At 41.4% G+C, this 23,194-nt stretch overlaps 1 protein-coding gene across 13 annotated transcripts in view; it reads left to right on the forward strand.

The window, feature by feature from the left end:
* The first annotated feature begins 4,340 nt into the window (after nucleotides 1–4,340).
* The window catches only part of LOC139375010 (gephyrin-like), a 127,835-nt gene continuing 108,981 nt past the window's right edge, over nucleotides 4,341–23,194 (forward strand). For 11 of the 13 annotated variants that reach the window (XM_071116361.1, XM_071116354.1, XM_071116355.1 and 8 more), the window contains exon 1: nucleotides 4,361–4,463. In XM_071116361.1, the coding sequence (XP_070972462.1) occupies nucleotides 4,400–4,463 (64 nt within the window). In that variant the 5' untranslated portion in view covers nucleotides 4,361–4,399. Of the gene's footprint in view, nucleotides 4,464–23,194 lie in introns of all 13 variants that reach the window. The other 2 variants (XM_071116368.1, XM_071116364.1) reach the window with 2 other exon arrangements.

Raw genomic sequence — 23,194 nt, forward strand, 5'->3', positions numbered from 1 at the left:
TGATGAGAAACTAGAGCGACGTGGACACTGTAAAGACGAGGACAATACCATACAACAATTTGTGCCCTCAAATGGTACCCTATTCCCAATGTGATGCACTACTACTATGGGCCCAGGTCAAAAGTAGCGCACTATATAATAGGGAATAGGGTGCCATTTGTAACACTAGCTATATTTTGGTCTATTAGAGGGGTTAAGTAAGGAGCCATGTATGTGTCTTGGGAGACCCTTTACTGGCACACTGCTTTTACATTTTACACCCCATAATTCCACTGGTGATAATTATGCAGATACTCTTCAGTGCTTCTGCGTTTCCCTGCGTATAGATAGAGTCCCATATGGTTAGTCCTACTACATATGGAGGATAAACCATTATTTAGGATCTTGTTTTATTTCTCCAACCCATGATCACATTTAGTAACAATTCACTAGTGAGGTGGGACATGTACAGTAAAGACACGCAAAAGCACATTTAATTTTTGACAAAGGTAAACTTTAACATTAGGTGCCTGGCCCTGGGCTACAGTAAACTAAACTACCTTTTGGAATCTGGGGCTGTGGGTGAGCAACCATTGTGTTGTACCAATATTGAAAGAGAGGGGGGAAGGGAACTAGATAGAGGAACAAATACTGTAACACACCAAATTGTCAATGCCTATCTATGTCTATACCCTAAGTCTATATATATCTATATCCAGTGTCCTGTCATAACATATAAAAAAATATATATATAACACAAATACATATTACCTCTGTAACGTCCCATGTTCCATCTCTCTACGGCAACAAACTAGGGACATATTTGGCACATCAAATAAACTTTTATTTAAGTTGCATAGTGACTTCAAAGACTAGAGATGGCCTTGTTCTTGTGAACCAGGGAATATGTCTGGCTGGTCAAACTGAATGATAATTCCCTGTTTCTGGGCAGGCTCCAAACAAGAGAGAGAGAAAGATATCAGGACTCAGGAGCCTTCTCTTCCTGGCAGGCCGAAGACCCTTGCTTCTCTCCAGACAGTCTCCATTAGTCACCTCTGTTGATCTTGAGCCTGAACAGGAACAGCCACCATGACTGGTCTGATTTGTAATCAGGTTACCAAGTACTCTTGGATGACCTCTGTTGGGGCAGCAGCATCAATGAGTTCATACTAATGGCTGTATTTTTCCTCTGAGAGTCCGTTGATCCTATTATATGGGTGGGGTAGCACTTTATAGTACAGCATGGAATAAAATGGTAATAATATTTCGTTTTTATTATTATTTAGCAATCTTAGAAGAGATTCTGCACACAGAAAATGCCCAAGAGACTATCCCACTGCTGCCACCAATAAAGGGTTGGCATCTGGGGGCCGTGTGAAAAACAGAAGTTGTGTAGTTGGGACTATACGCAGGTATATGCCCAATACCCACTTTTTTTACCCACTGATGCGTATCAAAATAGTGTAGTGGAGGTATACGCTGTATCTATTATGTAAAACAACAGAGAAATCATGCACAAAGTAGCCTACACAAACGCTAAGCATGTGAAATATATTAATGCGAGCTGCACACATACCCTAGTTTCAGCTGAATATCATCTGTCAGGCAGCCAGAGCCTGCAGCTCTCAACTGGTTGTCTCATGGAGCAGCTCACAGAAGAACAACATTGGTAGTCGATCTGGTAAGTAGGAAGGCCGTTTCAATTTATGATATCTACTTGAAAAAAGGGTTCCAAAAAGGTTTTGCGGCTGTCCCCATAGGAGAAGCCCTTTTGGTTTCAGGTCGAACCCTCTTTGAAAAGGATTCGACATGGAACCCAAAAGGGTTCTACCTGGAACCAGACAGGTTCTTCTACCTGGAACCAAAAGGGGTTATTCAACATAAGAATTAGAATACTAGAATGGACATGAACCTTCTCATGATGGTCCAAAGGTCAGCCATGTTGGTGAGGGAGTTGGCCAACCATGGTTCGTCAGTGCTGTGATAAGATAATGTGTAAAACAATAAATGTGACAAATGTATCCGCACTGTATATATGTTAGCTAGCCAGACAGTTTTAGAGGAATGATTACAGTAATTTTTCAAATTAACTGCCACTGTGCTAACACTCAATTCAAACAATGCAGTCTATACACAGCCATAGACTGGCTCAAATCAGTTGATGATAGGACTTAGACAAGTTTTAAACACAAGCACTGATATTGTATCATATAATAGCACTCACAGCTTTCCAAGAAAATAACATCTAAGACATTTATGGTCTGCCATTAGGTATCCTCAGACCCCTTGTGAGACCATATGCTGGTCCTCCTAATGCAAGACCTCATGTGGCTGGAGTGTGTCAGCAGTTCCTGCAAGAGGAAGGCATTGATGCTATGGACTGGCCTGCCCGTTCCCCAGACCTGAATCCAATTGAGCACATCTGGGACATGTCTCGCTCCATCCACCAACGCCACGTTGCACCACTGACTGTCCAAGAGTTGGCGGATGCTTTAGTCCAGGTCTGGGAGGAGATCCCTCAGGAGACCACCCGCCACCTCATCAGGAGCATGCCCAGGCGTTGTAGGGAGGTCATACAGGCACGTGGAGGCCACACACTGAGCCTCATTTTGACTTGTTTTAAGGACATTACAACAAAGTTGGATCAGCGTGTAGTGTGGTTTTCCACTTTAATTTTGAGTGTGACTCCAAATCCAGACCTCCATGGGTTCATAAATTTAATTTCCATTGATAATTTTTGTGTGATTTTGTTGTCAGCACATTCAACTATGTAAAGAAAAAAAAAAGTATTTAATAAGAATATTTCATTCATTCAGATCTAGGATGTGTTATTTTAGTGTTCCCTTTATTTTTTTTGAGCAGTGTATATTTGAGGCTATTACACAGAACATTGGTATAAAATCCATAGAAACTGTAACAAGTGCGCCGAGAGTTGGGAACAAGTTCAGGGAGTGAGTGTTTTAATAAATAAAGACACAATGAACACGAAACACAAACAACGACATGAAACAGAGTCAATAACACCTGAGGAAAGAACCAAGGGGAGTGACAGGCACAGGGAAGATAATCAAGGTGGTGATGGATTCCAGGTGAGTGTCATGAGGCGCAGGTGCATGAGACGATGGTGACAGGTGTGCGGGATAATCAGCAGCCTGATGACTGGGCATAGCCCAAAGAACCCTTTTCAGTTCTAAATAACAGCTTCTTCATAAAGAGTTTATCAGTAAATGCTAACTAAAATTCAACAATGGGTCTGCAAACAAGGTTTTGAAAAAGTTGTCCGAAGTCTTGGTTGAATCTTTGCCATGCGCAATTCTGTCATCATATGTACTGTTTGAATGAACATTTCTAACGGCATTCCCCAAAAACCTTGCCAATTAAATGTGACTGCAAAGTAGGCCTACCTGGTAGAATTACGTCATGACGATTTGTATCAATCGGGAGGGCATTTGTTTAGCAAAATCAAAGGTACACACACTGTAGGCCTACATTGTTGTACAGCACATAAACACAGTTAGCCTACGCTTGCTAGGTGCGCAATTTTTGTTGTGCTATATAAAAATAAAAAAATAAGTTTGATTTTGACAGTGAAACCCTGCAAAAACTATTAGGAAAACGATTTTTCACTCAGGGCGTCTTTACTTCGCTAGGAAGGCGGTTTGGTAAATTGTTGGCAAAATATAGTAGGTTATACCCATTTCTCCGGGTACCACTACAACACTGAGAAACAGTGGCACATGCGTTGTAGCTAGCTGTGAAGAAACAGTAGTATTCTCACATGCAGCCCAGTGACTCCGCGCTACCTACCAACTGTGCCATAAAATCCCAGGCCTGTTGGAAAAAACAGTAGTACACTCACAGCGAGGAGACCACTAAGGCATTTCATTATGCGCATTAGGCCTGTAAGCACCTCCCATTTCGGATACAGCGTACTTGTAAGTATTTCCGCAATAATGCACGCATATACTGTATACTTACACTCATTTCTGAGCGCCCACGCACAGTAAAGAAGTGTGGGTTAGTTCTAAATATAAATGTATCTATGAACATCGTGTTTCTGCATGGTCTGAACTCGGCTTCTCCTGCCTGGTTGCCTTGGTCGTCACTAGTTACCACATACACAAAGTCATAAACCCCGCCCATTTATATACATTTTCTTCTTAAAATGTGTTTTTAAACCTAAGCTTAACCCTAACCTTAAACACTGTCAACCGTATTCCTAACCCTAACCTTAAATTAAGAGCAAAATGCAAATGTTTGTCTTCATTAATTTTTACGATATAACGATTAAAAAAAACTTTGTGGCTGTGGTAACTAGTGGAAACCCCATATATTCCTCATCCCGCCTCCTCCTCACGTTCGATGTGCTCTGCTATCGATTCTCTCTGGATCCTCAGTGCGGGCGAGAGCGGTGGTAAACATGGCGTCGGAAGGGATGATTTTAACCAACCACGACCACCAAATTCGAGTCGGAATTCTAACGGGTAATTTCTAAATATATCTAAATCGTTTGATGCCATCTCCGGCTACCTTTGTGTGTTCATTTTATGTGATTGTCAGTGCTGTCTTGCTCTCCACCGGGTTGTGGCCAGCTAGCTAGATGAGTTGTGGCTGTCTTGCATCGGCTTCTCTAGCCTGTCAAACGGTTAACGTTAGCTCGCTACTGTAACATTACTACTTGACCGTATTCCTCGACTCCTATACTCCTTGTGATTTACAGATGTTGCCCTCTGTATGTGTTTTTTGTCATTTGAACCTTTTCAATGGTTTGTATACGCTAAATAAAATATACGTTCACGAAGATGTAACTTGCAGCATTTTCTAGCTGTGTAGAAAACAGTTTTTTGATTTGAATAATTCATGTCTTGTACGCAAGCTGCAGCTAGCCTGGCAAAGCAGAGCAGCACGAGCCAGATTCTGTCAGTGTCACAGACTCGAATATTATAGTTAAATGAATAAATTCTCACTCTCTATTTTCAGCATGTTTGCTAAGCTATACTGCTACTGAATTAATGTATGTTGCTTGCTAAATTAGTATTGTTATTCATAGGTGATTATTTCAGATTGGCTCGTTTTTAGTGTGGGGCGCTTGCGATGTAACGTAATTTTGTACTCGAGCGTGTCATTTAAAATTTGTCGGATTTATTCAGATTGCTAGTTATATAGGCCAACCAATACAGATGACTGTTGAAATACATCTTATTTGGATGCATGACAAAATGGAGCTGTATTTTGGTGCAGCTGTAGTCCGTATAGCTAGCCGTGGAGTATAATCGTTGTTTATTTTAAATTTTACTGAGCTTGGATTTGCTATCCCTGTCCCACTCACTGGATCCTTTTTTTGGCAAGAATAATAGCTTAACGATTACTCCGTCGGTCAACATTGGCGTTCCGCTGCCTCTGTGCACATAAGTACACACACTGTTTTGACATAGGTCCTCTGCAGTAGTTAGATTGCTATCACACACGAGTACCCCGCCCCCTAGTTTCGGGGTAGGCGCTGTTCATTGAACTCGGGAGGGATACCTAGTCAGTTGCACAACTGAATGCATTCAACCGAAATGTCCGTGCAGCGGTTTGTTCGAGCAATATCCTGGAATTTTTGGATTGTGATAGGTTGGGTGGGGCGTAGGGGTTTCCCCAATGACATGTAATGTTACAGGGCGATTCCATGCCAGCTGGAGCAGAACATATTTTGTATATCTCCGATTGTGCTGGCAATTCTCACATAGACATTTCATTGAGAGGAAGTATGTTCTGGAATCCTTTTTACATTTGTAAAACAAACCATGTTTGAGAAAATCATGATGAAAGTGGGCTCCCTCCCGTAAGACCCTATGATACATACATCTTAGTGTCATAGAGCACATTTTATAAGGAGTAGGTTGTCATATAGAATATACCTATGTCTGGTTTCTCAAATACAAATGTTCACATTAATTTATTCAACATCAAAACTACCCTTTTTGATTTTGTTCATTTGAAGACAAATTGATTGGAACAATATACTAGACAAGTCCATCACATTTCCAGAGTGGGCTTTCTGCTAATTCTGAAGTTTTGATACATTTTATGAGCACCACCAACAAAATGGATTTAAAGGGAACTCCCTCTGCTGATAAATTTGCTGAATGTGCGGTCCTAAAGGAGGGCTGTGATTTGTTAATTACCTATAGTGTCAATTTATATGTATAACATGAGTCATATCATTAAAAGTATCAGGGAGCCCACTCGGGACATGTTATGTGTTGGAATAGTACTGTATATTGTTCCAAACAATAGGTCTAAACATAAGCAAATAGATTTTGTTACCTTTGACCTTCAGACATTCCAGAGTCCACCAGTTATTACAAACTATTATATTTGTGTATTTTGTATTCAAATAATAGGTTACCACTTTGGCGACTACTGTAGGTATTTTACTGTTGATTATTGTGAATGATTGTCATAGTGTCTAGAGATGGGCCTAGTTGAAAAGGTGAACACAAACTTTAAGCTGAAATGGCTATTTTCCCCCCACCCAACATGAAATTCCATCTGTCCTATCTCCTCTGTTGTATGGTCTTTCCTCAAATAAAGATTTCAGGATTCTCTCTGTGAAGCCTCTCACTGAAAAATGTCAATGGAAGGGTTCAGTGCGAGATCTCACTTTTGTGGCAGACTACACATTTTCTCTCCCTTTCTATATTAGGCAAACTGAGCCCGTCAGAATTGTGTGTGTGTGTGTGTGTGGGGGCAGCTTTACGTATATATACTATGGTGGGCAGGGGCTTCTGAAGTTACTGTATCGGTCGAGTCTGGACCAATATTAGACAACTATGTTCTCAATTAGACAAATAACAGTAGGCCTGTGTTTTCAAATAAGAGTTCATTATGACTGATTTATTATTATGAAGTGTTTGTGTGGGGTATGCCTGTGTGTGTGGTCGTGGTGAGCGGACTGACAGTGCGTATTGGGCAGATAAAAGTACCACATATCCTGCCAGTCAGTACAGTATCAGTCTGTTTATGTGCCAGAGAGAGACAGGCCCTGTGTTGTAGTGAAACCACTACTCCTGTTTACCCTCCTGCTGTGTGTCTAGCACCCTGGCAGCTATGGAAGTGGACCGTGTCAGGCGCGCCTGTGTGTGTTTAGTGGCAGCTATGGTATTGTCCTCGCAGGTGTTTGTGTGTTTAAGCTGAGCTGTGTGGTGTGCTTCATTTATTTTGTTTGGGGAGATGTGTGATGTGACTGCAATTGTGCTGTCTGTTTGCCTGTCCTGCCGATCTGCGTGTCACCTTTTTTGTCATAGTAGTCCTGCAGTGTGTCGGTGAGTTATTTAACATTTTGTGATGATATTCTCTTTGATAAACAAAATAAAAAACTTGGGGTGAGAAACAGAAACTAAATACCCTTTTCAAAAAAGTTATTTTCTTCTTTTGGTTTCCAAAGTTGCATTCAAAGGAGCTGCGGCTGGCATCAAATATTATTTCAGGGTGAGCAGAGTAGAGCGTCTGCCTGACAGCCCCTGTCTCTGTGCTGTTCAAAGCACTGATCACAACCACACTGTTAATGCTACACCACGCAAGGCTATATACTCAGTCTCTGCTTTCCCTCTCTCCACTGCCTTTGCAAAACAGCCTCTGTTGTGTGTCCCCTGTTGAAATCACCATATCTCCTATTTGTGAAAAGAGCAGTAGGGTTGTCTGTGTTCAACCTTTTTACAAGGACTATAAGCCTTTTCAAACAAAGTAGACAAATTACCTTGAATAACCAACTCAAGTCTGTCAGCAAGCAATGAAAGAAGTTAGCGTTGATGAGGTGAGGGAACGTGTTGACAGTGGACACCTCTGTGTCATCTTGTCTGTTTGGACACTCAACACTCCACAGATCTGTGATAACTGTGTAACACCTTTCTAAAGCCCTTGTTGGCTGATCCAGGTTTCCGCTGCACTCATTTAACTGCCGCTGCGCCACAGGAAAATCATTGCCGCCATGCCCCGAAAATATTAAACATAAACAAATATTTCTGTTTAGGTGCACTTTGATGCTAGTACAGTCCACATTTACTTTTCCTCAGCAAACAAAACTAGTAATAATTACAAAAATCAGACGACACCATAGTAGAATAGACTATTTACCTAGACGACTTGTGTGTTTTATGAGAGAGAAACATTCTCGAGAAACATTCAAGCTACGCATGCCATAGGGAGGGAAACCTGCATTCTGACAACCAATCAAAGCACAACAATTCTTGCAATTTTTCTTTCTCCCCAATTTCGTGGTATCCAATTGGTAGTTAGTCTTGTCTCACCTCTGCAACTCCCGTATAGACTCGGGAGAGGCGAAGGTCGAGAGCCGTGTGTAGAGCCGTGTGTTCTCCGAAACGCACAACCCAGCCCAAGCACAACCCAAGCCGCACTGCTTCTTGACACAATGACCACTTAACCCGGAAACCAGCCGCACTAATGTTTCGGAAGAAACACCGTACATCCGGCGACCGTGTCAGCACTGCGCCCGGCCCGCCACAGGAGTCACAAGTGCGCGATGGGACAAGGACGTCCCTGCAGACCAAACTATCCCCTAACCCGGATGACGCTGGGCCAATTGTGCGCCGCCCTATGAGTTTCCCGGTTGCGACAGAGCCTGGACTCGAACCCAGAATCTCTAGTGGCACAGCTAGCACTGCCGTAGACCACTGCACCACTCGGGAGGCTGAAAACTGCAGTATTAATTGCCTTTGTAAAAATAAAAATGTAGGTTCCCAGCATTCCATTCCTACTTTTATTTATTTCTAAATTTGTAAATATGTGAGAACTGTACCATTTTAAACCCTGAGTTTTTAGTAGTGTCATGGTTAAGCACGTTACTGCTCCCCAATCGCCTTGAGTGCATAGGGGAGAGTAGGGCTAAATGTAACACAGGTCAGTTGTAGGGTAACTTGGGGTAAAATGTTACCTCCATTTTTGTCCTGTAGTGACTTAAATTGTGATAAGACAGATTACATTTTTAGTCAAGCAAGATTAGTGGCAACCAGGGAAAGTGGGAGAAAAAATAGTGTTTTTTGTAAGAAGTACAGGCAGGCATTTACCCCGGGTGGGGAGTTACCCCAGTTACCCTAAGTGATGTACGCCTACCTATGTGTTTATGCACATTTTTGGGACATAAAATTAATCAATAGGATGCTAACTAATTAAAAGATTACATTTAGATCCAGATAATGAGCCCAATCGGGTAAATGCAGATAGGCAACCCCATGCTTCAGCCTATTTGTTTATAGCCATAATGCTGCCTCAGTTGGGCTACAGGTGATAATGCTTATTGCTAATAGCATACCTGATGATATGAACCATGCACAGTCTACATGCATGGTCCAATGTTTTACCAATATATTATTGGGCTCATTTCTGGAGGTGGATGTTTTATTTTAGATGTCAGCACAGTTTTTATTTTAATTCGTTTTGGAGTAGAATGACCTTTTAAAAAATGTCACGAACTGAGCTTCTCAGTCCTTCTACATAAAACGTATCTGGGGGAACCCCAAAACAAGAGGGGGAGAGATCTCCCGTTCAACCTTTCCCCCACTGCTACACATTTTTCCAGAGGAAATCATTGGCTGATCTGTGATCAGATATTATAAATGTAAGCCCTATAAACCCTGGCTGGCTGAGAAGAGGAGGCTGAAGAGAAGTGGACACCGTTAGGCAGTTAATTCAATCTAGAGCTCATGTTGACACCCTTTTAGGAATTACAGAGCTGTGTCACCGAGTGGCCTCCGATTCTGCCAAATCCCACTCTACAGGGAGTCAACCAACCTTACATCAAACTTACGTCAACTTTACATGGTCTAATGGGATCTGATGGAGCTCTTGTTTTATCACTAAGGTCACTCACTAGTACCAAGGTGCCTCTTGAAGAAGCATAGTTGCGCTTTGTTATATAGCCTTCTGTGCCTAGCTATGTTTGAAGTAAAGGGAGGTTTGCTACTCTCTGATACGTCAACAACAGTACATCTCTTATAGTTTTCATCTACATCTGGTGGGGAATTTTCATAGGCTACCTGTCTTTGGATTAAAGTTCATAGATCATACTCCTATGAATGTATGGGTTAATGTTTGTTTGGTGTTGGCTGCTGGGAGCCTTGGTCCAGCTCCCATTTGTGGGTCTAATCCTGAATGCTGATTGGTTAAAACCGCGTTCCAGCTAGTGTCTATTCTACAAGTTACCACTGACTAAATCTATGACGTTAAAATGCCTATTTATTCTGTTCCATCTATGAGACCACTGTCTCATCAACCCAGCCAGGCAAGTTATAAACTTGATCTTTACTATTTCTTTTAGACTAACATTTCATTTTCAACAGTGGAGATTTGCCTAAACCTAGCCGTCTCTCTAATATTTGCAACATTGTGTCATTATTGGAATTAGATTTTCTGCTGTCCCATATTAATGAATGTGTCGGGACGAGACAAAGGCAGGGAGCGTTTCTCAACCAGTCTAAATCATGAATCAGCTGGCGTCATTTTTATGGATATAAACAGTGGGGAGAACAAGCATTTGATACACTGCCGATTTTGCAGGTTTCCCTACTTACAAAGCATGTAGAGGTCTGTAATTTTTTTAATCATAGGTACACTTCAACTGTGAGGCGGAATCTAAAACAAAAATCCAGAAAATCACATTGTATGATTAAGTAATTAATTTGCATTTTATTGCATTACATAAGTATTTGATCACCTACCAACCAGTAAGAATTCCGTCTCTCACAGACCTGTTAGTTTTTCTTTAAGAAGCCTTCCTGTTCTCCACTCGTTACCTGTATTAACTGCACCTGTTTGAACTCGTTACCTGTATACAAGACACCTGTCCACACACTCAATCAAACAGACTCCAAACTCTCCACAAAGGCCAAGACCAGAGAGCTGTGTAAGGACATCAGGGATAAAATTGTAGACCTGCACAAGGCTGTGATGGGCTACAGGACAATAGGCAAGCAGCTTGGTGAGAAGGCAACAACTGTTGGTGCAATTATTAGAAAACGGAAGAAGTTCAAGATGATGGTCAATCACCCTCGGTCTGGGGCTCCATGCAAGATCTCACCTCGTGGGGCATCAATGATCATGAGGAAGGTGAGAGATCAGCCCAGAACTACACGGCAGGACCTGGTCAATGACCTGAAGAGAGCCGGGACCACAGTCTCAAAGAGAACCATTAGTAACACACTACGCCGTCATGGAGCAAGGTCCCCTGCTCAAGCCAGCACATGTCCAGGCCCGTCTGAAGTTTGCCAATGACCATCTGGATGATCCAGAGGCGGAATGGGAGAAGGTCATGTGGTCTAATGAGACAACAATCGTTTTTTTTGGTCTAAACTCCACTCGCCGTGTTTGGAGGAAGAAGAAGGATGAGTACAACCCCAAGAACATCATCCCAACCGTGAAGCATGGAGGTGGAAACATCATTCTTTGGGGATGCTTTTCTGCAAAGGGTACAGGACGGCTGCACCGTATTGAGGGGAGGATGGATGGGGCCATGTATCGTGAGATCTTGGCCAACAACCTCCTCCCCTCAGTAAGAGCATTGAAGATGTGTAACGGCTTTCCTCTTCCTCTTCTGAGGAGGAGTAGCAAGGATCGGACCAATACGCAGCGTGGTAAGTGTTCATCTTGGTTTTTAATAAGAACACTGAACAAAACAATAAACGACAACGTGACAAAACAAAACCGAAACAGTTCCGTGTGGAAACAAACACTGACACGGAAAATAAACACCCACGAAACACAAGTGGGAAAAGGCTACATAAGTATGATTCTCAATCAGACAACTAACAAAACCTGCCTCTGATTGAGAACCATACCATACCATACCAGGCCAAACGCAAAACCACAACATAGAAAACGGAACATAGACAACCCACCCAACTCACGCCCTGACCATACTAAAACAAAGACATAACAAAGGAACTAAGGTCAGAACGTGACAAGATGAGTCGTGGCTGGGTCTTCCAGCATGACAACGACCCGAAACAACACACAGCCAGGGCAACTAAGGAGTGGCTCCGTAAGAAGCATCTCAAGGTCCTGGAGTGGCCTAGCCAGTGTCCAGACCTGAACCCAATAGAAAATCTTTGGAGGGAGCTGAAAGTCCGTATTGCCCAGTGACAGCCTCGAAACCTGAAGGATCTGGAGGAGGTCTGTATGGAGGAGTTGGCCAAAATCCCTCCTGCAGTGTGTGCAAACCTGGTCAAGAACTACAGGACACGTATGATCTCTGTAATTGCAAACAAAGGTTTCTGTACCAAATATTAAGTTCTGCTTTTCTGATGTATCAAATACTTATGTCATGCAATAAAATGCAGTTTGAAGTGATTGTGTTACTGTAGCTGTGTTGTTGGCTAGCTCCTCGGAAAACAACAGTGTCCTGACGAGTGAGCACATTCTCAATGCCAGGTGAAATCACACCTCATTAGCTCATTGTTATGGATGTATCCAAATAAATGTCACTAGAATACAGCTTGAACAAATTCAAATACAGCTACTTTGCTGTTATTCAGGCTGCAGTTTTTGATGTGACTGTAAGTTAGCTGTAGTTGGCTAGCTAGCAAAGAAGGGAAAAGAACGTTGCCAGCCATGGAACATTTAGAACGAACAACTGGGTCGTGTCCATAGATACAGAACAAAAAGACTGAACTGGGTCGCGTCTCTGGCAACCGAACGGATAGAATGAACGACCAACCGGCTTGGGTAGTAACCCTAGATTTGTGTTGGGACTATATCTTGTGGAAGGATGAAATAGTATGAATAAATTAATCAAAATAATGTTTTTAATGAAAATACGTCAATTGTTATTTGAATATGTTGTGATCATGCCCTTGAAGACGGTGTTTGGAGGATATATTGGCACCCGTGCATTTTCACTTCACAATACATTTCTGCACTTTGCTAAAAGTTTCAAGTAAATAATAATGCAGTTATCTGACAACACCAATGAAAAAGTAGCTGTGCTCAGGGACACTTGACGTTAAATTCAAGATTAAATCAAATGTAAACATGCGATTGCCGAAACCCACAGAGCTGGTGCAGATCTGATTTAGAATCTATGCCTATGTGTGCATAAATGCTCTCAGGATTTGAACTTGCAACCTTTTGGTCTGGAGTGCATTAATGTCTCAGCAGTTCTACAAGATAGTTATTTGTTACCAAGAATATATATCCACTACTCTCAAATAGGGATGCACCGATATTATATTTTCCTTGACAAAAAAAAACGATACCGATTTATTTAAAATTGTTGTGGCCTTTTTAAGCATTCTAGTACAGTTAAATAGTTGAAACACACATTGACCAAAAAGTTATATTGTTGGCATTTACGTATGTCCCCATTACCAGTAAAACATAATCAAAACCTATTTCCTTCACATACTTGCTGTGCTGTTTTGTTGTTCATTTGTTCAGTCTCAACCAGGAGTCCAATATCCTCTTCACTGTTGACGTTGAGACTGGTGTTTTGCAGGTACTATTTAATGAAGCTGCCAGTTGATGACTTGTGAGGCGTCTGTTTCTCAAACTAGACACTCTAATGTACTTGTCCTCTTGCTCAGTTGTGCACTGGGGCCTCCCACTCCTCTTTCTATTCTGGTTAGACAGTTTGCGCTGTTCTGTGATGTGAGTAGTACACAGCGTTGTACGAGATCTACAGTTTCTTGGCAATTTCTCGCATGGAATAGCCTTAATTTCTCAGAACAAGAATAGACTGATGAGTTTGAGAATAATGGTCTTTGTTTCTGGCCATTTTGAGCCTGTAATCGAACCCACAAATGCTGATGCTCCAGATACTCAACTAGTCTAAAGAAGGCCAGTTTTATTGCTTCTTTAATCAGTACTACAGTTTTCAGCTGTGCTAAAATAATTGCAAAAGGGTTTTCTAATGATCTATTGGCCTTTTAAAATTATAAACTTGGATTAGCTAACACAACGTGCCATTGGAACACAGGACTGATGGTTGCTGATAATAATAAAATCTGCTGTTTCCAGCTCCACCAGTCATTTATAACATTAACAATGTCTACACTGTATTTCTGATCAATTTGATATTTTATTGGACAATGTTTTTTTATTTTCTTTCAAAAACAAGGACATTTTGAAGTGACCCCAAATGTTTGAACGGTAGTGTAAATATAAATGTGTATGGATGAGCGATTGCCGAGCAGCATTGGCAAGATGCAGTAGATGGTATAGAATACAGTATATACATATGAGATGAGTAATGTAGGATATGTAGACATTATTAAAGTGGCGTTATTTAAAGTTACTAGTGATACCTTTTATTAAAGTGGCCAGAGATTTGAGTCTCTTGGTAGCAGCCACTCTGTTAGTGATGGCTATTTTTCAGTCTGATGGCCTTGCGGTAGAAGCTGTTTTTCAACCTCTCGGTCCCAGCCTTGATGCACCTGTACTGACCTTGCCTTCTGGATGATAGCGGGGTGAACAGGCAGTGGCTCGGGTGGTTGTTGTCCTTGATGATCTTTTTGGCCTTCCTGTGACATCGGGTGCTGTAGGTGTCCTGGAGTGCATGTAGTTTGCCCCTGGTGATGCGTTGTGCAGACCGCATTACCACTCTGGAGAGCCTTGCGGTTGTGGGCGGAGCAGTTGCCATACCAGATGGTGATACAGCCCGACAGGAATCTCTCGATTGTGCTTCTATAAAAGTTAGTGTTTTAGGCGACAAGTCAAATTTCTTCAGCCTCCTGAGGTTGAAGAGGAGCTGCTGTGCGGTGACCATTTCAGTTTGTCCGTGATGTGTAAGCCGGAACTTAACTTTACACCTTCGCTACTACTGTCCCATCGACGTGGAGGGTGGTGCTCCCTCTGCTGTTTCCTGATGTCCACGATTATCTCGTTTTGTTGACGTTGAGTGAGTGGTTATTTTCCTGACACCACACTCCGAGGGCCCTCACCTCAACCCTGTAGGCCGTCTCATCGTTGTTGGTATTCAAGCCTACTACTGTAGTGTTGTCTGCAAACTTGATGATTGAGTTGGAGGTGTGCATGACCACGCAGTTATGGGTGAACAGGGAGTACAGGAGAGGGCTGAGAACGCATCCTTGTGGGGCCCCAGTGTTGAGGGTCAGCAGGGTGGAGATTTTGTTTGCACGTCAGCCTTGACATCAATCTTGCACATCAGCTTTAAACTAGACATCAGGCCGACGTTGGCATTTTTAGCTAATATCGGTTTTATTGTTATGTTGATGGTTGAGCACCACTTTTGACACTGTCATTTCTGCAATCTTTGTAAGAACTTGTGGCAATCAAGAGCTGCTACTTCCAAAATATTTAAAGGCAGCTGTTTTCATATGAAGTTAATCTTTTTTTTTCAATAACTTGCTATTAACTAATTGCATGTGGGTTATTGTGAAATTCACAGTAATTTACTGTACCTAATCTCCATGTTCACTGACCTGACAGTCTGGTAGGAAAGTGAGTATTACAATAACATGGCTCTTTGGTATTACATGCACTGACAGTGTACACGATTAATGTTTATGAACAGATTACAACAGAGCACATTAACTGGGATGACTTTCCCTCTCATGGGGGACCAAAAAGAGCTAGCTGAAGTGACACCTCTAAAAAGCCACTCCTGCAATCTTATGAAAGGCTGACACTGCTACAGTATGCTGCCAATCAGCAAGTAATGTGCATGTTGTCAACAGAAATGTCAGTGACGGCACAGTAGGTTACTGGATTGCTAGTGGCAGCAAGTGTCTTGTAGGTTACTGGCAATGTTTTGTCAGTAAGTTATTGTGACCTTTTTAGAATAACTTACTGACGAGTAGTTTCCAGTTAAGAATTGACAAATTCACAGCAACAAGTTGCCATTAAGTTATACAAAAAATGTATAATAACCTCTTTACAGTGCAACTCATTATTGGCACATAAGATTGTGTTAAGATTTTCTTTACTTGCATCAGCATAATCATCAAACACTCAAATTGCTCCAACACTTCCACTAACGGTTGGCACAAACACACATTTGTTTTACCACACCCTCAAATATGCTAATGAGCCCCAATCAGTACATTGCCCCTAGCTATATTTTAAAGTACAGCGATGAGCGTACCTTCTATTCAGACTGTGTTAATATATGTTCCAAGTAATAAGTATGAACCTGGTGGCACTGCAGAAAGAACGAGGCACTCCCAACCAAGAGGTTGCAAGTTTAAATCCACAAATAATTATTGTATACTCTGTCAAGTGTCCTTGATCACTGCTAGTTTTATGTTGATATAATGTTGGTGGTGACAATTGTACAAATATTTACTTGAATCTGGGCAGGTTTTTAGCAAAGTGCAGGAATGCATTTTTGCCAATAAGTCTGTGGCCATATATTTTATGCTCACAGATCTGATGGTGTAGCTGCGCTGTAGCTATGTTATGTGTGTTATCTGTGTTATTGACTTGTTAATTGTTTACTCCATGTGTAACTCCGTGTTGTCTGTTCACACTGCTATGCTTTATCTTGGCCAGGTCGCAGTTGCAAATGAGAACTTGTTCTCAACTAGCCTACCTGGTTAAATAAAGGTGAAATAAAAAAATAAAATAAAAAGTAGCAGGACATTACAGGTTGGTAGCAAGCAAGGGGTTATTAGTTCAAATCCCATTTAAAGCGGAGTCCCAATTTTGGTCACAGTACAAAATTATAAAAGTTTTTACAGTAATTCAAATCAGATTACAGAAGCATACTGTCATTTTATAGAAATATCACCAAGTTCATGTATATTTTTACTGAAATTGTGCAGAAAAATATTCTTGGCTATAAATATATAGCCAATCTCCATTATGTCCATAGACCTGGTGGCGCAGCAGGATCTTCAGGTAGCTAGCTACTGTACCAAGAGGTTGTGAGTTCAAATCCCAAGTGAGGTTGAGTCCCAAGTAATCAGCAGCATACTGTCCTTTAACATTAACACCTGAGTTTAGCTGTACAAATACAGAAACTAGCTGTAGACTTACCGTATTTTCACCGCAACTAGACAACCTCCAGGGGACAATGACACAACGTTCTGAGAACATCCTAATAACGTCCTCGGAACAACAAACCGGGAACTACACACAACCTGCTGGGTACCATCACTATTTAAAAATGGAATTACTGTCAATTACGCCTTTTTAAAGTATGGTATTCTAAAGGACGCTTGACATCTCGGGTAATTGGCTTTCGCATGTGCTTAAATGCTGTCATGTAATTTCATGGTATCACATGTTGAAATGTTGTATCCCCATGTTGTAAAAAATAAATAAATCACAAGATCATGTTTTCATGTGCTCAAATGTTGTCACATGTAGTGTAAAGATATCACATGTTGAAATGTTGCATCCTTATTGTCACATTTATTTCACGAGATCGTTGTCACATATTGCTTCACATGAAATCAGGTGATCACATGAAATTCATGTGGTTTTTCCTTAACCTTTCTGGCGCAGGCGTTCCGCTAGCGACCCACCTTGACAACATCGGTGAAATTGCAGAGCGCCAAATTCAAAATACAATAAACGCAATATTAAACATTCATGATAATACAAGTGTGATCCATGATTCTTTAGCTTAGAATCTTGGCAATCTAACCGCATCGTCGGATTTCAAAAAGGCTTTATGGTGAAAGCACAGCATTCGATTATCTGAGGTCAGCTCCCCACAACAGCATATTATCCAAACAAGCACAGGCATCACAAAATCCCAAATAACAACAAAATAAGTAAATTACCTTTGGACAAGAGTCCCAGAAACACAATGAATGGTCGTTTTGTTTGATAAATTCCTTTTATATCCCAAATAGTCCGTTTTTAGTAGGCATCATTGAGATCAGTAATCCACCTGTTCAGAATGCAGACATAGCAGTTCCAAAAGTGACTAGTTAAGTTTGTCCAAACAAATCAAACAACGTTTCTAATTCATTATTAAGTACTCTAATATCTAAATAAACGATATTTCATATGAGGCGGACTATTTTCAATAGGAAAGGAAAAGATCGCAGTGCGCTCCCTCGGTCACGCGTGCAATGAGACTAGCTTTGCCATAGAGCTCCCTGAGGATAAACAACTATTCCTCGTTGGTTTTACAAGCCAGACACCATGTGTAAAGACTTGACATCTAGTGGAAGCCATAGGAACTGCAATTTGGGAGATGGAAGTCTGTTTTCAATAGCTTAACTTTGAATTGGCTGGCAGGTCAACAGAAAACAAATGTGTCCTTGGGTTTTTGCCTAATCAGTTCTGTTATGCACACAATAATGTGATTTATTGTGGATAGTTAGATTTAATGTAATATTTTTGATTTAAAACGTTTACATGCTTTGCAAGAAGATCGTTTTCCCTAATAGTCGTGTTTACACGGACTCATTTGAAATCCCGCTACCTGATGGCACTCTGATAAATGCAGAAAATCAAAATAAATGTTCTACCACAGCGACAATGTTATTTTTGGGAAGCATATTTGATTCTGAGTTCAGACATATAAAGTTTGTATGTGAAAACTACTTCTAAGAGGCATTCATTAATTTGTTCTGAACTCACTTCACTTCACTAAAGAGGGAGGCTCACTTGGCTGGTGCTAGCACATGCCCAGATCAAATACACAGCGGGAATGCTGATTTAAGGTGTTTACAGAAAACCAGGTTTAATCAGCGTATGCTTATTGATATTGTGACCTTGCGCCGATTAAAAAAAAAAAGATAAACGGAGTAAAGTTTTACATGAGTATTGCATAATCTGGTTTATAGCATAATCAGTTTAATATCGAATGATTACTGTGCATGTAAAAGTACTCGGTGTTGGTGGTTGGACGATCTTTTCGAATGCCCCCCTGGGCCAGCTTTGAGTATCTCTGTTTTGCTGTGTGAGCATTCACAGGCACATGTGTTTAGGGATAAATAGTCTATCTCCATACACTGCTACTGTATGGGATCTGAATCAGACCATTGTGACTGATTTGATACAGTGACAATGTGACCAATTAATTTAGTGAAGGACAGTCCGAAGGAATAATCAATGTTCTCCCTGACCCCTCGCTGTGATCGTTGCTGTGCAGTGTATTGTGGACCCAGCCAGGCAGTGTGTATCTCTGTGAGTACTGGAGTTTGGCCCTTAGTCTCCCTTCTTCCCTCTCCCCTGCCCTGGTGGAGTGCCTGAGTGATAAAGAGGTAGAGAGCGAGAGGAAAGGAAGGAGAGCGAGAGACTGAAAGAGTGCTGGTGGCGGGAGGGCGGATGGAAGGATCAGAGGCGTTAAGTCCATTAGGATGTGAATGGAGCTGTGCTGGGTCACAAGCACGCTGGGTGCATTCTCGCTCTCTGCTGCTGTCGCGTGAGTGCCTCTGCTCTGCCTGTCTCCCCCTACACACTTTCTATTTCCCTCCCCCTCGTTTGCTCTTTTTCTTCTCTCTATTCCCCTCGGTCTCCTCTCTCGCTCTCTTTCTCTTGACAGCAGGGTGGCAGCTCACCCCTCGTAGGTCACACACACACACACACACACACACACACACACACACACACACATAGGGGTGGCAGAGGAAGACAACAACAAAAATAGTATCCGGGCTAAAATCCTCACCCAGCCTTAATCCCTCAGTAATCTATATCCTCAAAAGCAATGTGTGCCGGCGTGGGTGTGTGCGTGTGGATGGGAGGATATGGATTGTGTGTGTGTGCAAATTAGTTTTGGACTCATTGGGATTCAGTATGTTGAGTAGTGATGAGTCATACTCCCTTCCACGTGCCTAAGTCACAGAGAAGGATTGGAGAAAGGAAACAAGGAAAGAAGGCTCAATGCCTAACCCACTGGTCTTTCCTCACCACCTCATGATGCCAGCCTGCTCTAACAGTGCTCGTATGGTTTGGCCTAGTTACTTAGTGAGTCAGTCAGTTAGTTAGTGTGGGTAGTTGCTTTAGAGTGAGGCAGCCCATTTTAGTTCAGCCTTTTCCTCCTGTTGTTTTCTGCTGCTTTATTCCTCAGCTTTAAATCACCCTGACAACACAGCCACAGCTTAGTAATTTGACTGTGTATTATGATTATTAAACGTCACAACAATTTAGTAAAGGATAGATGGGGGAAGGCGAAGTAGGAAGAGGTCACAGTCAATCAGATATGCTTTAGTTGTACCGTAATTTGTTTTTGTATTACTGTATGTCATTCAACATGACTAATGTGGTGAGAGTTCAGTATTTCTCTGAGCCACTGACTATGACCTACAGGAGTTGAGCACTAAGCTGAACACTGATGCTAAGGAGAGTCTGTTTCCTTCTAACCTGACGCTACTGGGACCTGCAACCCTGGCCACACGTGGTCTGATTCTCTATCTACATTTCTCTTAGAAGTGTGCACTTACTCACTCCTCCTCATGGATTTTACATGCTGGAATTTCCTGACATTCCAAGTTCCAACCCCTTGCAGAGATTACTAATATCTTTTTTTGTGGACATAGAAGAGCACTCCCTTTCCCTCATGTCCTGTCATAGTAACATCAGGACTAGGGAAAGAGGTGTATCAATGATTTATAGTCCACATTACACTGGGTCAAAAGAGGCCTTTTAGTCTGGGGGTGTAGGCTGCCTGGGGATGGCCAGGTATATGCTGCCTGGCATGGAGGTCATGGTGAGTTGTTGGCTATAAACAAACTTCGAACACCGTCACACATTAACAGCAAAATGGATGCAGAGATCGTGAAAAATAAACCCGACACCGGGGAATGTTTACTGGTTGCTCAGGAGGTAAAGGGGAAGTGTTAGTGTTCAAATACTGGAGAGTTGAGACCAAATCACGGACGCTGGACAGAGTGGATTTCAGTTGTAACGAAAGACAGTTTTAATGAGTCAGAGATATCTTGTCCCGCAGTTTTACGTGCACGGACCTAGTTCACATAACTCGGCAAGGAGCCAGGTGAAAAAGAGGCCTATACAATGGTTACATACATTTTTATACATAGAATAAAGTAGGTGGAGTCTTGTCGTTTCGGTCTTCTTGACTGGTCGGAGGGTTGGAGGCGGGCCTTGCTCTAGCCAGAGCGGGCCCCATTGGTGCACAGCAAAAGTTCTTTGCTCTTGGGACCGGCCAGTTAGAGGGAGATGAGATGTGTGTTTATATAAGGAAGAGGGGGTCAGTCTTATGGCTGGGTGTATGTGTTCTTACGACGGAATGTCTTTGTTTATATGAGCTATGTGTATGAATATTTATATAACAGAAGTCAGGTGTGTGGAATAAATTTGACTAGTTGTAGAAGATGCTGGAGATCTAGAAAAATAAGGTAAGGAGAAAGCACTGCGTGCATATTATGTGTCCCAAACTGGTGCTGTTAGATTACAGTAGAACTTTTCTGACCATTTGGAACTATGTAAACAACACTAAATAAATTATAAGCCTACCAGAGAGTCTGTAACGTATTTTTTTTGTTAAGCCTTTATTACAGCAAAGACAAAGTCACATTCATTCCTAAATGCAGTTTCTGAAATGGAACAATTTATATATTGTCTAATTATTCAAGGGTCGTGTTATTTTATCTGAACTAAAATGCTTGATTGCATTTCAAATCATGAATGACTTGTATGCTGTGTAATGACATGAACAAGTTAATGATTGATTAATATGGTAGCCTAATAACTATTGAAATATAGGTGGAAATTAAGGTATTAAGACTAACCAGGAGGTGCTCTTAGGCCTACAGCTCAATGGCGGTAATACAAGGCTGCTATACTAAGCCTATTAATGACATTACTTATTATATTGATGATCTCAATAATATTAGTAATAATAACAATAAGGAGATCAAGGAAAAGGAGGGCTTGTTATTGTCATTAGAGGTCGACCGATTAATCGGAATGGCCGCTTAATTAGGGCCGATTTCAAGTTTTCATAATATAACAAAGACAGCCAACTTAGCCAAACGAGGGAAGATTTAACAAAAGCGCATTTGTGAAAAAGCACAATCGTTGAATGACTGTACCTAACCATAAACATCAGTGCCTTTCTTAAAATCAATACACAGAAGTACATATTTTTAAACCTTCATATTTAGCTAAAAGAAATCCAGGTTAGCAGGCAATATTAACCAGGGGATATTGTGTCACTTCTCTTGCGTTCATTGCACGCAGAGTCAGGGTATATGCAACAGTTTGGGCAGCCTGGCTCGTTGCGAACTAATTTGCCAGAATTTACATAATTATGACATTGAAGGTTGTGCAATGTAACAGGAATATTTAGACTTATGGATGCCACCCGTTAGATAAAATACGGAACGGTTCCGTATTTCACTGAAACAATAAACTTTTGTTTTCGAGAGGATAGTTTCCAGATTCGACCATATTAATGACCAAAGGCTCGTATTTCTGTGTGTTATCATGTTATAACTAAGTCTATGATTTGATAGAGCAGTCTGACTGAGCGAATGGTAGGCACCAGCAGGCTTGTAAGCATTCATTCAAACAGCACTTTCCTGCGTTTGCCAGCAGCTGTTTATGACTTCAAGCCTATCAACTCCCGAGATTAGGCTGGTGTAACTGATGTCAAATGGCTAGCTAGCTAGCTAGCTGGGTGCGCGCTAATAGTGTTTCGAAAGTCACTCGCTCTGAGACTTGGAGTAGTTGTTCCCCTTGCTTTGCATGGGTAACGCTGCTTCGAGGGTGGCTGTTGTCGATGTGTTCCTGGTTCGAGCCCAGGTAGGCGCGAGGAGAGGGACAGAAGCTATACTGTTACACTGGCAATACTAAAGTGCCTATAAGAACATCCAATAGTCAAAGGTATATGAAATACAAATGGTATAGAGAGAAATAGTCCTATAATAACGACAACCTAAAACTTCTTACCTGGGAATATTGAAGGCTCCTGTTAAAAGGAACCACCAGCTTTCATATGTTCTCATGTTCTGAGAACGGAACTTAAACGTTAGCTTTCTAACATGGCACATATTGCTCTTTTACTTTCTTCTCCAACACTTTTGGTTTTGCATTATTTAAACCAAATTGAACATGTTTCATTATTTATGAGGCTAAATTTATTTTATTGATGTGTTATTTTAACTTAATATAAGTGTTCATTCAGTATTGTTGTAATTGCCATTATTACAAAAACAAAAAAAACGTCCGATTTTAATCGGTATCTGCTTTTTTTGGTCCTCCCAATAAACGGTATCAGCATTGAAAAATCATAATCGGTCGACCTCTAGTTATTATAAATGTTATTGTTCATACA

This window comes from Oncorhynchus clarkii, chromosome 19 (assembly GCF_045791955.1).
Source record: "Oncorhynchus clarkii lewisi isolate Uvic-CL-2024 chromosome 19, UVic_Ocla_1.0, whole genome shotgun sequence".
NCBI lineage: Eukaryota > Metazoa > Chordata > Actinopteri > Salmoniformes > Salmonidae > Oncorhynchus > Oncorhynchus clarkii.